This window comes from Megalobrama amblycephala, linkage group LG13 (genome assembly GCF_018812025.1).
Source record: "Megalobrama amblycephala isolate DHTTF-2021 linkage group LG13, ASM1881202v1, whole genome shotgun sequence".
Lineage (NCBI taxonomy): Eukaryota > Metazoa > Chordata > Actinopteri > Cypriniformes > Xenocyprididae > Megalobrama > Megalobrama amblycephala.
In genome coordinates this window covers 33607340-33622302 of record NC_063056.1, presented here as the reverse complement: position 1 = coordinate 33622302, position 14963 = coordinate 33607340, and the positions used below count along the sequence as shown (strand labels likewise).

The 14963-nt window shown below is 35.8% G+C and overlaps 1 protein-coding gene across 2 annotated transcripts in view; it reads right to left on the bottom strand.

The window, feature by feature from the left end:
• Nucleotides 1-14963, bottom strand: part of cpne4a (copine IVa) — a 73625-nt gene that overhangs the window by 29234 nt on the left and 29428 nt on the right. For both annotated transcript variants that reach the window (XM_048152551.1, XM_048152549.1), the window contains 5 exons: nt 10231-10410; nt 9291-9362; nt 8797-8871; nt 4746-4829; nt 4574-4663 (listed from right to left, as the gene is read on the bottom strand). In XM_048152551.1, coding sequence (XP_048008508.1) covers nt 4574-4663; nt 4746-4829; nt 8797-8871; nt 9291-9362; nt 10231-10410 — 501 coding nt within the window. The remainder of the gene's footprint in view (nt 1-4573; nt 4664-4745; nt 4830-8796; nt 8872-9290; nt 9363-10230; nt 10411-14963) is intronic.

Genomic DNA, 14963 nt, shown 5'->3' with positions numbered 1-14963 from the left:
CATTACAGTAGCCTACAGAATCGCTCTAGTGAGTGCAGGTAACCATCACATCCTTTTGATTTTCCTGGCAAAAACGACCAGAGTCCTTCACATAAAAATCAGTCTACAGGCTTTCATAGACAACCTAGGAAGTTGGAGAAGGTCTTGTTTTCGCTACAAGCTATTCACACATTGGCAATAAATAGCGATTCATTTGTGAAAATTCTTACATATAGCCCCTTTAATGTATATTCTTTTATCCCAGCAATGAGACAATTATAACAGCCAATTGTAGCCATCCGACCAGCTTGACACAGCAACATTAGACTAATGCAGTTAGTCGGAGGCAGGAGTATTTGTATGTAAATATATATGTTTGCAATTCTGTTTGGTGTCATTAGTGGCAGAGAAATTACTTCAGCTTTTAAGTAAAGAATATTTTTAAATCATCAAAAAATATCTTCATTGCTAAACCATTGAAGCCAACTTTGTGAATGAGTTTTGATGCTATAACATGCTGTATTTATCTGAATTTTTGAAAGAGCATACTTCATAATACTGTAATTTGCAAAACATTTTGGGGACAAAAACTGAACTGTAAAATTAAGCAGTAAGATATGAGAGGACAACTAATGGTAAAACATTTCAGTTGTGATATTCACAGTATATTCATAAATAACTCTATGCTTTATATTTCTAAAAATGCATAATAACTATACATTTTTGAATAAATGCTAAATTTGTCAAACCAAGAAATGCCATATTTGCATGCAGAGAAATCATTTTCAGTCAAAATATTACTAAAATTTCAAATAACTGTTTTCTATTACACTAAATTAAAGGATTAGTTCACTTTTAAATAAACTTTTCCTGATAATTTACTCACCCCCATGTCATCCAAGTTGTCCATGTCTTTCTTTCTTCAGTCGAAAAGAAATTAAAGTTTTTGATGAAAGCATTCCAGGATTTTTTCCCACATAGTTGACTTCAATGGGCACCAAACAGTTGAAGGTCAAAATTAGTTTCTGTGCAGCTTCAAATTGTTCTACACGATCCCAGACAGGAAATAATGGTCTTATCTAGAGAAACAATCAGAAGAGAGCTAGTTCAAGATGAGCATTTCTGGTTAAAATGTATCATTTTTTTTTTTTTTAGAAAATGAGTGATTGTTTCTCTAGATAAGACCATTATTTCTCGTCTGGGATCGTGTAGAACAATTTGAAGCTGCACTGAAACTAATTTTGACCTTCAACTGTTTGGTGCCCATTGAAGTCAACTATATGGAAAAAAAATCCTGGAATGCTTTCATCAAAAACTTTAATTTCTTTTCGACTGAAGAAAGAAAGACATGGACATCTTGGATGACATGGGGGTGAGTAAATTATCAGGAAAAGTTTATTTAAAAGTGAACTAATCCTTTAAAAGTATTCCTGTCATGACAAAGCCGAATTTTCAGCAGACATTACTTTAGTCTTCAGTGTCACATTATCCTTCAGAAATCATACTAATATGCTGATTTATTTATTTTTCAAGTTTTCATTGTTGAAAACGGTTGTGCTGCTTCATATTTTTGTGGAAGCCGCATGCATATTTGACGAATGCATGGACATTTCAAAAGAATAGCATTTCATTGAAATCATAAGCATCTTTACTCTGACTTTTGATCAATTTAATGCATGCTTGCTGAATAAATGCCTTACTGACTCTTGAATCTTGGTAGTGTATGCTATATAGTAAGCACGTTCAGAAAATGACAACTAATGGACAACCATTCAGCTGTCAGCAAGAGGAGACATACAAGCAATATACTCTTGTGTCTTGGTTCCTCTCTGAGTTTGCTGACGTTTTATGTTTACTGGATCTCTGAACCACATTAAGAACCAAACAACTGATGTACCAACAGTCATGTTAAGCACCCGGTAAAGACTGGGAGTGTAATGTTCATTAGAGATCTCTGTCAAAGTGTCTGGTTCATCATTTTAATTGACTGTTACTCTGTTTGACAGAATGAGATATCAGTGTACACAACAAGAAAAATGAAATCAAAATGCTAAATATTTCATTAGCCCACAAAAAATACGCTTCACTGGAGTCATAATAAGTCCTGTCAAATATCGGCAAGATCCAATCAATCACAGCCATTACGAATTAACCACATGGTACCCCTTAAGTGTTCAGCAGAAGTTCTAAAAGGAAGACACGTTTCCCACACTAAGTGTTGTTGCTCGGAGTGGTGAGACGGCAGCGCTCTAATGGACTCATAAAGGGCAGGTCTGGGAATGGGGTGAGCTCCAGCTGTGAGCTGGGTTATGTCCGTGAGTGATTTTGCAGATGGCATGGAGGACGGCTGGCATTAAATGAGCCTGAGCCGTTTGCTGAAATAAGGTCTGTGTTCTGTTCAGTCATGAGTGGGCAGAAGGGAGGCCACATGCAGCCTATGCTGATGTACTATAAACAGGAAGCGAGGCGCACAGGTGCCCTTAAGAGATCTTTATAGAGGGCCCAAAGCATCTTATTGTTAAATGGACACAGTTAATGAAGTACACTGACTCTAAGACTTCAGTGCGCTTTAAAGTACACTACAAATTCCGTTTTGTTTTGATCTATTTAATGCCTCCTTGTTGAATAAACGTATTATTCTACAAGGATGAATTAAATAGATCAAAAGTGACAGTAAAGACTTTTACATTGCTAAAAAAAAGATTCTATATCAAAAATATTAAGCAGCACAACTGTTTTCAACTGCCATAATAATACGAAATGTTTCTTGAGCACCAAATCAGCATATCTAAAAATCTAGCAGAACCTGTTTTTACTACTGACAAATTAATCAATGAATTAACTATAGGAGTATTTTTGCAACTTGAGCAGTGAGGATAAACATGGTTTGTGTGGATAATAATGTTTTGTGAATTACTGGATTTTAAGGACATTTTGAAACAAAAACCTTATATATTTAATTTATTTATATATTAAATTGAATCAAATACATAGAAGCATAATAACATTTCTATAATGTAAAAATGTAGACAAGTTACATTATAAAACATCATTACAGCATCATTCATATAAAAATTAGCAAAAACACATTACATTTTTTGTATTAATAGTATTTATAGCAGGCATATTTATTATCATAATTATAATAATTCAACAGGAGGTACTTTAATTTAGATTCCTGTGGGAAATTACTACTTTTAATATTAAATTAGTGTGCTTGAACACATGTTCAGCTAAAACTTTCCCTGAGTAATTCCTTTCCCAATTAAATCAAGCAGTCTTTGATGAATATCGAACGAATAAATGAAGCAAGAGAAGGCCAGAGACCAGAAAGAGGGAGGCAAATTAGCAAATGTACATATTTAAGTGAAACACATGGGAATTCCTGGTGAATCCTTGCTGAAACATGCTCACCAAGCCTAATAGTCCTGATAGCCAATAATCAGGCCATGTGACTGATGAAAGTTCCTGCCAGATATCTGATCTCAACACATATGGTGGTCTAGCAACACATGAATTTCAAAACAGTATGGAAATCAGCACTGCTCATCTGTCTGCGTATAAAATGCGTATAGCTCTGCACAGGTAATTGTCTAAACCAGTAATATGGTCAACCTAGTGGCAGAAAATTACAGTTCTGCAGTAGAAGTCTATTGAAACCGTGAAATAAAAGAATAAAAAACTTCATTTTGAGTTTATATCTCACAATTCAGACTTGTTTTCTCACAATTCTGAGTTTATATCTCACAATCAGAATTGCAATTTTTTTTTTTTTTTTTAGTTTATATCCCACAGTTCTGACTTTTTCCCCTCAGAATTGTGCTATAAATTTGGGAGAGATATAAACTCACAATTGCAAAAAGTAGGAATTGTGAGAGAAAAAACCTCACAATCTCAGTGACGTAACTGCTCCCAATAGCTTAATCCTATACTCTCCTGTTCAATAAGAGTAAAGTGTCCATTAAACATGCTAAACATTGGTGCACCAAAACAAACAAAAAAAGTACGGTTAATATGGTCACATTTTATCCATAGTCATCATGTTGATGCCATAAATTCCTTTTTAAGACAAAAAAAAATATATTATATACAGTTGTTGGGTGCGTCAGACTGTGAGGATAACACTTAAAGCAGAATATATACATATCTACAGCAAAAGGCAGACAGTATGCAACAGCATCTCACACACACACACACACACACACACACACACACACACACAAAGACAGATATATATTCCTCAAGCTACATCAAAATACACTGGAAATCTGAGCACTGAAATGTATTAATTCAATAATAAAACAACTTTTCTCAAAGTGCTGAAGTGCTTTTCAATCAAAGTGTAGTAGAGTTATTGGAGGGTAAAAAAGCAGACAATTTTTCCCCAAGAGCAGCTACATCAAATTACGAACACAATACATGTACTTCTAGCTTCTAGCTGCCGTCTGCCAGGAAAAAGAATTGCAAATGCTAATGTAAATGCAAATGTAAAACTAAATTAAAATGGATCCATATATTTATTTGTTAGTGTCAGTCAAATACACACAAGTACACATTCATCTCCTACAGCAAGTGTTAATAAATCATAATTTACCTTCAGTATTCTTTCATGGTCTCCACTACAGAGCGAGTTAAGGGATGTCTTGAAGGTGTTCCACACGGGGTTGAGGTTATTCATGACGGTCTGTGCTCAGAGGGGGGGCAAGCAATTCAGTGTTGGTAAAGCACTATCACAGGGAGATCTTTGAGAGAAATTGTTGTCCTACCTCTGTTCTGTGCACTAGCTGCTGAGTGTTGTCATCATTTACCCTGTAGATCTCTAAAAATGGATCCGACTTGCTGAAAAAATCCTGATGGAATAACAGAAGCACAGAGATCATCTGATAGCATCAAAAAATGAGCTATAGACATGTAAATGAGCTATAGACATTAGATTGACATGTACTTGCAAAGTTACTTAGTCAGTAGAATGTATGTTGTGGAAGCATCAAAATAAAGTGTTAGCAGATATTAAGCAGACAGTCTACTAATACTCTAATGACTGCTATTTGACATGTAGTTGCAAAGTTACTTATAGTTAGTAGAATGTCTGAAGTGGACTATCGATACAAAGAGTTACCCGTTTATATTCTATATGTGTTATGCATCTATTATGCATTTATTTGACCCATCAGCATCGTCACTACATAAAACATAATGTTTTAGCAACAAACTGTCTTTATAACATCTGTTTACTCACTGCTTTAACAATACTGTTGACATGCACTCCACTGCTCTTTCCTGGGATTGCACCTGCTCTAAATTCTGCCCGCTACTGTCATTGAAAACTAATTGTGTCCTTGCTGGTGACTTTTTCTGAGCAGCTCCCTGTGCAACACTGTTCCCATCCCACCTCTGCTGCTATCTGTCTGCTTAGGGGTCTCCTCACTTGCTAGGAGCCAAATATTGAGGGGGATGGATGTTACAGGACCATATATTATAGGTCAAGATAGTAATTTTACTAAAATTACATAATAAATGCAATCAAATGTGTCCTGTTGCCTAGTTTATTTATTTAAAAAATGTTTTTCAGAGATGAATCTCTTATATTATTTGACCATGCACCAAAAAGATTGAATAATGTTGCCTCTGCAATGTAAAAAAAAAAAAAGCTATCAAATATGTCTGAATAATGATTTTATTCCTTACATAATATATAATCAAACTCAATTGACCTACAGTAAATTAACTGGATAATACTTGTGTGTATAAGTAAATTAATTAAAATAAATGAAAATTTATTTCATTAGTTAACATGAAACTTAACACAATATTTCTACAGCATATTAATCTTTGCTAATGTTGATCTCAGCATTTATACACTTTACTTTACACTAAAAAATTATTTTCATGATTTGTTAACACAACATTTTTTCTTTTGTCAAATAACTTATTAATAACTAATTAATGTGGTTCAGATGACATAATATTTTGAGTTTCTGTTGATTAAACCAATCGCCTTTATTGTATTAACTCAAATTTTGAATTTCAATGAACTCAAAATTTTAAGGCAACCAGGTAACCTACTTTTTAAAGTTAAACCAACAATTCCTTTTTACAGTGTACATTTTAATATATATATATATATATATATATATATATATATATATATAGTGGCATGAAAAAGTATGTGAACCACTTGCAGAATCTGTGAAAATGTGAATACTTTTAATAAAATAAGTGAGATCATACAAAATGCATGTTATTTTTTGTTTAGTACTGTCCTGAGTAAGATATTTTACATAAAAGATGTTTGCGTTTAGTTCACGAGACAAAACAATAGCTGAATTTATTGAAATGGCCCCATTCAAAAGTTTGTGAACCATTGATTCTCAATACTGTGTGTGGTTACCTGATGATCTACGACTGTTTTTTTGTTTTGTGATGGTTGTTCATGAGTCCCTTGTTTGTCCTGAGCACTTAAACTGAGCTCTGTTCTTCAGAAAATTCCTCCAGGTCTTGCAGATTCTTCAGTTTTCAAGGATTTTTTGCATATTTGAACCCTTTCCAGCAGTGACTGTATGATTTTGATATCCGTCTTTTCATACTGAGGACAATTGAGGGACTCAAACTCAACTATTAAAAAAGGTTCAAACATTCACTGATGCTCCAGAAGGAAACAAGACGCATTAAGAGCCGGGGGCGAAAACTTTTGAATTTAAATATCAAGGTAAATTGTATTAAATGTTTCTTCCGGGAAACATACTTGCAATCTTCTGTTGCTTCCGAAGGGCAGTACTAAATGAAAAACAATGATATAAGAAAAATTGTAATAATTGAAAAATCTTCATCCTGTTCAAAAGTTTTCACCCCCCGGCTCTTAATGCATCATCAGGTAACCACACACAGTATTGAGAATCTATGGTTCACAAACTTTTGAATGGGGTTATTTTAATAAATTCAGCTATTGTTTTGTCTTGTGAACTAAATGTAAACATCTTTTATGTAAAATATCTTACTCAGGACAGTACTAAATAAAAAATAACATGCATTTTGTATGATCTCACTTATTTTATTAAAATTATTCACATTTTCACAGATTCTGCAAGTCTGCAAGTGGTTCACATACTTTTTCATGCCACTGTATATATATATATATATATATATATATATATATATATATATATATATATATATATATATATATGCGCATGTATATCTACCTAATGAATACATCTTTAAACTGCATAACTTATTATCTGCTGACAATAAGATACTAGTATGCATTTCTTTAAGTTTCCCACAGTTGCAGATTTTCCTCAGCTAATTAGGCTTATAAAACACTTTTCCTCAGAGGACAGGGGCAGGTATGCTGAATGATCAAAACTACACTGAATTACCAGAAGCCATTTTCAGGACTTTCAGATCTTTCTGAACAACTTTAACACATAAAAAGAGCCACATGCACAGAAGAGTCAAAACAGATCACTCACAGCTTATCGTTCAAAGATGTCGTCTACAACAGTAACGCTCTCCTAAATGCTTGTAGTAATTCAGACAAAGTTAAAAACTGGAAAATGAAATAGCAACAATATCAAAAAGTTTTCAGAAAATCTTGACAGCCTGGGTCTCTGATCTCTCCACCAGTCCAGAAGCTTAATCAAAGTTTTAATAACTCAGATGCAGAGGATATGATTTTCTCTGAAGGATTATGACTAAGGGGCTCTTAAATGAAAAGTGATTTAAAGGAGGCTTTCCTGTTCTACTATTTGACGTCTTGTCAAGCAGCAGTATGAGATGCTCTGTGTGAAACTGAGACACTCCTGTGGATCATTGTTATGCTTGTATTAATCCTTCTTATTAATTTTAGTCCCATGTAATTACCCTGCTGCCAAGAGTTGATTGTGTCTCCAAAAGGAACAGCATACTCTCTCTATTACTTTCTCTCTCTTGGTCTCTGCCTTTTTCTTTCTCAACTGTCTGACCGCATTTTCAAGTATGAGGACTCATCAAGACTGAAGTTTGTTTTTAACAGCATCCCTGATAATTTCTCTCTGATCTCAACAGTTTGAGCAGCTCCTTTCATATTCCTATGTTGATCCTCTCACAACGTAATGCAGACTTTGCCAAGAGGCTGTTTTTGAAGGATGGGAGAGATAAACTATATTTGACACCTGATAGCACAATTCTTAATGCAAGAGAACAGAAAACTGCTCAACTGCAAAAACTGGACTATCTTTTGAAAGAAATCTCTAATGCTCCCCAAGGCTGCATTTATTTGATCACAAGTACTGTAGAACATTAATATTGTGAAATATTGAATATATTTTAAGATGTAATTTATATGTGATGGAGCTGAATTTTCAGCAGCCATTACTCCAGTCTTCAGTGCCACATCATCCTTCAGAAACCATTCTGATATGTAAATATGTAATCTAATGATATTTGGTTCCGAAGAAACATTTCTTATTATTTTCAATGTTGAAAATAGTTGTGCTGCTTTTTTTCCAGGATTTTTTAATGAACAGAAAGGTTAAAAGAACATTTATTTGAAATAGAAAACATTATAAATGTACTTTAATGTCACTGTCTATCAATTCAATGCATCCTTGCTGAATAAACAGCATTAATGTCCATAAAAAAATAATAATAATAAATAAATAAATTGTACTGACCCCTAACTCTTGAATGCCATTAAGTGGATCTCAGAGAAATATTTATATGACCCCTTAAAAAGCATCATAATGCCCAAAACCATATGCAGACAAAACAGATGCTTGTTGTTATATAAGATCATTTTATATTCTTCATAAACATATACACAGGAGGTCTTCCTACCTTATCATCCAGCTTCCTCGCACTGAATGAGAGTTCGACATAATCGTTATTTCCTGTCAGCTCCTCAGCTGTGATCTGGAGAGATTGAGAATGATGAATTGTTTTCAGCAGAAGAGAAAACTGAATCAGAAGCTAACCATGAAGACTGACATTTGTTTTATAGATCTCACTCCCCTCACCCACTGAGCTTTGCATGTTCAACTGTTGCTGCTGCGTTCTGTCAATCTGCATTAACAAGCTCCTCTGGCTACTTTCAATACTGCATCTGACTGTTTCGGAAGGTTCTTGTGTACACTGAGAAGTTATTCTGTTTTCCCGGGTTCAGTAGTGGCATTGATAATTGTAAGCACCTCTGTCATATAAAGTGCAAAGCTTTTAAAGGTCAGACCATGAAATGCTTGCATAAGGCCATTTGCTGGTGTTGTGCACTGCTGGATGTTTGCATAAGTAGAGCGTGAGAGAAAGCAACCCGATAAATTTGGGAAAGTGCTCACCGTAATAGACGATTTCCCAACTGTGTTGCCCTGTTTAAGCAGGGCTTTGGTGAATTTTCTCTGGGAGATGATCTATTTGGAGAGAAATAAGACATTTTAAGTTGGTTGGAGGCTGCCTTGTTTTGATGCTGCATGCTTTTAATGGACAGAACACACACAAAAAACACAAAGCGCAGCACATAACAACACCTCGGGGAGAATTTGGCATGTAAGCTTAGTTCATAATTACACCAAGAAGTCTTATCCACTCCAGATAAATGCTTCATTATTAGTTGTTAAATATTTATAAATAGGATGGAGTGTTTTTGGTTTTAAATCCCGTAGAAACTCTGTTCGAGTGAGCGTCAACACCTCGCTCTCTCCCTTTATTAAACGCAGATCATTTCAACAATTATCCTCTCCTCTTCCCCCTCCAACCAAAACAGACTGAACTAAAACAAACAACCCAGCTCCCCGGAGAGAAAACCAGACCTAGAAAGTGGCTTTGATGCAAAAAGATAAACACATGAATATTGAACAAAACGAACGTTGGCGTCCGTTATACATTATAAGCTTCTAGCAAATTCTTTACTGAGAAACTGCAAATCTCAACCATCTGTCGAAAGATCATGTGTCTGGTTTTCCATTTGCTCAAACTGCAGATAAGAGAGTAGCATGGCCCATCTGGGCTGGCATTCCCCCCACACTGAGTCGGTTACACAGACATCTCACGTTTCACAATTCAATCAGCCGTAAAATGTCCGGAAATGCTCTTAACGGTTGTTGGTGTGATTATTTAATTAGGAGGCTTCATCTGATTTGGGCACAGTGCCGGCCCTACTCTTCCCCGACTGTGTGCAATCAATGATAACATAGAGATCCTGTTGTAAAATGAAAATTACATACACACATAACCTGTTAGAATTTCTATGCATATTGTAAGATACAGGTGGTCGCTCACTTGGCCCAGTGTGCACTCAATGGCTCCCAGGCAGTCCGCCTCTCTCATGCCATTATGACTGCTGCTGATGTCGTAGAGCTCGTAACGTAGTCGCTGAACCTCTTCGAAGTAAAAGTCCAGGGTGAAGACCTTAGAAAATGTGGGGTTTATACAACTCCGAATCACCTCTGTCCTGTCCACCTGTAAAAATAGCAGAAAACATACTTGAATTATGTTCAGAATAGCACACTGACATACTATATTGCCCAAATTTACAGTATATATTGCATGAAATAGTGCATCCCACAATGCAATGCACTCAACCTTTCCAGTGTGACCCCTGATCTAGAACAGTGATTCTCAACCTTTCTGACCCATCATTGTCCATGATTTACTGGATGAGGATTAAAGAAAGATTTTTTAAAATATTTTTTATTCAGTTTGTAACATTTGAAAGCTTGACATAACTAGAATATCTTAATCGGAGTGTCTATTTGCACTAAGTGTAAAAAGCCTGTCTTGTTGGCAAAGACTATTTACACTAACTCCGCCCACCAATGTCTGGTTGGGCCACACAAGATTCAAAAAGATGCGCACTACACAGTATCTGCAGTGGCATGGCGTGTTCGAACCCACCTTTTGCCGAACTCACTCTTCTTCCTTTTCCCATCACATATCAGATCGGAAAGGCATTTATTTTTATTTTCAATTAGTGTAAATAGCATATCGCTAAGAAAATTCTGCTATTGTCACTTAGTGTAAATACAATATATCACTATTTTCACTTAGTGTAAATAGCATCTATTGCTAAGAAAATATGCTATCTTCACTTAGTAGAAATAGCATCTTATTGCTATTTACACATAGTTTAGTTCTAAAGTTTGTCAAATATCTTGATTTTTAGTTGTTTTAGATTATTTTGATGCTTATTTTGTCTTGTATTTGTGTAAATTATCTACATCATCTTGAGGCCCCCTTGGAAGTTTGGTTGAGTATTGCTGATCTACATGTTGCGATTTTTCAGTTTTTCATCTTTTTCATGACTTGTTGACATGATTTCAGGCATTTTAACATAACATTTGATAAAAACACAAAATAGCTGTTCTGAGACTAATGGATATTCTGAGATGATTTCTCCACTCACTGAACTAAACATTTCAAACAGTAGTAGGCTATGCCACATTTCTGTCACATGACCTCATTTTGCTTGTCACATGAACTCATTTAGTCTGTCACATCAGCTTGTTTTTGGGTTAGTTTACCCAAAATGAAAAATTCTGTTATTCTTTATACCCCGTGTCATATTCTTTCTGGACCACAAAAGAGCTATGTGCAAGTTGCCATAAAATGAAAAAGGGAATGGAATGAAATAAGGATATTGACATTAGTATATAATGAAATTTTTTTTTTGGGGGGGGGGGGGGGGGGCTTTAAAATGGCATTGGTTTAATGTAATGCACATACTGTATACTAGTATTCCGTTCAAAACAAAGCTTAGGCTTCAGGTGAGCTGAATTCACTTAAGTGGATGTTCAGGAGAGTCTCTACTTAGGTTAATCAAGTTAATAGCTTTCCAGAAGGATTTCTAAGGTCAATATTTCATCTCAGGACAAGTTGCTTGATAGGGAAGTAACAAGGCGTTTGACAAGACTCAGATTCAGATCAACATGGACTCAGTGACCTGGGAAGTGACCTTAGAGAACTGATCAATTAGTACTGTACACCCCCAATCCATTTATACTTATCTTACCATTAACCAGCAAAGGCAACTCTATTTGTTTTTCTTAGTGCGCTTAGCCTAATGGCCCACCTTATCATCAATCTCAACTAAAATACAATCTATACTAACTGAAAAGTACTAATAGCTGAAATAGCAAAGCATTTTGATGCAGAGGATTTAAACGGTAGTTCACTCAGGAGATATGGTTGTCTGGCTATCACCAGACCAAGCTCAATTTAAAATTGAACACTGGTCTGGGGAGTTTGCTATGTATTTCCTACTGCACAAGAGGCGTGATCAACGAGCATTATTCACGCAATTGGATAGTCCTTCATCCAAACAGATCAACGATCCGGGTGACGTACTTTTGCAGAGTGATGCAAGTGATTTGTTTGCTAAACTAAAGAAGTCATTTAGCATCGTTGAGAGGTTAAAAGGAATTGGATTGATGGTCGTGCGAGAGACATCATCATTTTATACCCGCCCAGAGCCATAGAAAGAGCTCTGTACCCGCCAATAGCGAGCAAGGTGGATAAGCCAGTCTGTGATTGGTTCCCGCAAAAGTGTGACAGTTGCAGCAGAAATGAATGTACGGGTTTCCAGACTGAGTTGCCGGGCGAAATCAAATCGCCGGCAGATCAGGCTGGGTTTACCCAGTCTAGAGATATGGTATACATTTAACAACTCTCATTATACCCTCATTTGAGACTTATAATCACCTAAAGTTAACTTTTGTACTGCTGTTTTGAATGAAACCAGCAAATGTAATGAATTTCAGAACAAAAAGGAAAAAATCTGCAGATAAAGCCATGTCCCTGCCAAATCCCTATTCCTGAAGAACGTATCTGCCTCTCACCTCACACAGACAAAGAAAAGGCTTCGTTTTATCTGACATGCCTCAGCTGCCTAGTCATGGTTTAGTCTCAGTTGTTTAACTTTCCTCAGGCAGCTCAGAGACTCAGGATTCTGTTCTGCTTTTCATTTCAATCTGCTCACTGTGAGGGGAAGCGCCAACCTTTCTTTTTTTCTGACTTAATCATAATGTAAATGTCTGCCACAATAATACATTTCACTTTTGCGGATGTTTATCATGAACAGTGTACTGTCACATGTCATTTGTGTTACATCATAAACAACAGCTTAACCATTAAGCACTTTTCCAAATTCCAACTTCAGCATATTCAGCATATTTCTTGATTTCCAAGCAGGAAAAACATGGCTCCACGCATCCCTCCAGAATCTCATTTACCACAAATGCAAAAAACATAATTTAATTTTATATATCCAAATTTCTTTTTTTTTCTATTTTTTTTTTTTAAAGTATTTGCCTCCCCATTAAATAAGTCAGTTTGCATAACTTAGGCTAGCCATTTCATTTGCACCAACCATCTGGAGACAACACCATTCCTCTTCATTAAGGTCTATGAATATTTGCCTGACTCTTCCAGGTGTTTGCTCTTTGTTTACAGGGGCTTCCCCAGGGCAGCTGGAGCTGTTTTATTGAGAAAGTTGCGTATGCGATCTACTCAGCATGCACATGGAGGGAATAAACATCAATCTGGGAGACATGGACCTCAAAGCAGCTGCTTATTGTTAGTGAATATGCAAATAAATCTCACTTATCAAAGCGAAAATAATACCGTTCTGATGACAATTATACACATCCCTTCTCTGTCTAACTGTTGTTTGTACAGGGAATATTCCAACACTGCTGTCAGGAAACATCTGCTCGGTTGTACAGTACATCAGATAACTTGCTAACCTATCAGAATGCTCCTTGTGATTACTCATCAGAAAAGAAGTAATTGCCTCTGTTTTGTGACATCTGGTCTATTAAAAAGTAAACATTTAAAGAGCATGTTAAGCAAGTCAAAAACAGGTTGGAGTCACACATGAGCTGTAAGAGGATTGTGAGAACAGTGTAAACCTTAATAATTGTAATATACTCAGAGAAATTGAGTCAAATTAATTAAGTAATCTCTCAAATACTTAATCCATAGGTAAGGTCTTCACGATGAGCAAGTACACTGGATGCAAGTCGATTTAAAGGGTGTAATATAAGTCTCTGGTGTCCCCATAATTTTTCTGTGAAGTTTCAGCTCAAAATACCCCACAGATCATTTATTATAGCTTGTCAAATTTGCCTTTATTTGGGTGTGAGCAAAACCACACCATTTTTGTGATTGTCCCTTTAAATGTAAATGACCTGCTGCTCCCGGCCCCCTTTCCAGAAGAAGGCAGAGCTTTAACAGCCCGCGCTTCTGTTGCACAACAACAACAAAGCTGGAGAATCTCACGCAGCCAAAATGACGATTGTCAGTAACGGTGTTCAGCCGTACATTGTTCAAACCAGAGCTGGACACTGATGGAGAGACTCAGGAAAAAGTTACAACTTATAGAATGCATCTGGACATCAATCATCACAATTTCAGAAGTAAGTCATGTTCTGTACACACACAAAATGATAATTATGGGGATTCACTCTCATATTTAAATGTGGTTGTCACTCCTGAAACTTTACAGAGTGTACAAGGCTGAAGAGACTTCTTAAACTTGTTTGTTTGATTCAAAAATAAGAACATTTGTGTTGTCAAACCACATACATTACAGTTCTCATAACATCTAGGTCTGTCTCATCTAATCGCATTGTAATTTTTACATAGAATAAAGGCTGACCAGTGCTAATGCTGATAACAAAGTGGTCTACAAAGATATACATAATACATATTGATGATAGCAATTGAGATGCACACAAAATTGCTGAAATTAAACAAACACTTATTTTTCTTAAAATTCACTAAGCAATATTTCAAAACAGAAAATGACATAAGGGAAACTACTACCTACTGTTATCCCAAGCACAATAATGGAAATCATATCAGAGTCGCAAAATATTAATCCAGACCTTAATTTCACTGCTCACTGATAATAAATCAGGCTTTACAGGATTATTTCTCAGGCAAATAAAAATGTGACCTGAAACCATAAAAGCGGGACCATCCCAAGCCAAGCCTTCCATTCATGGATCTTCCAT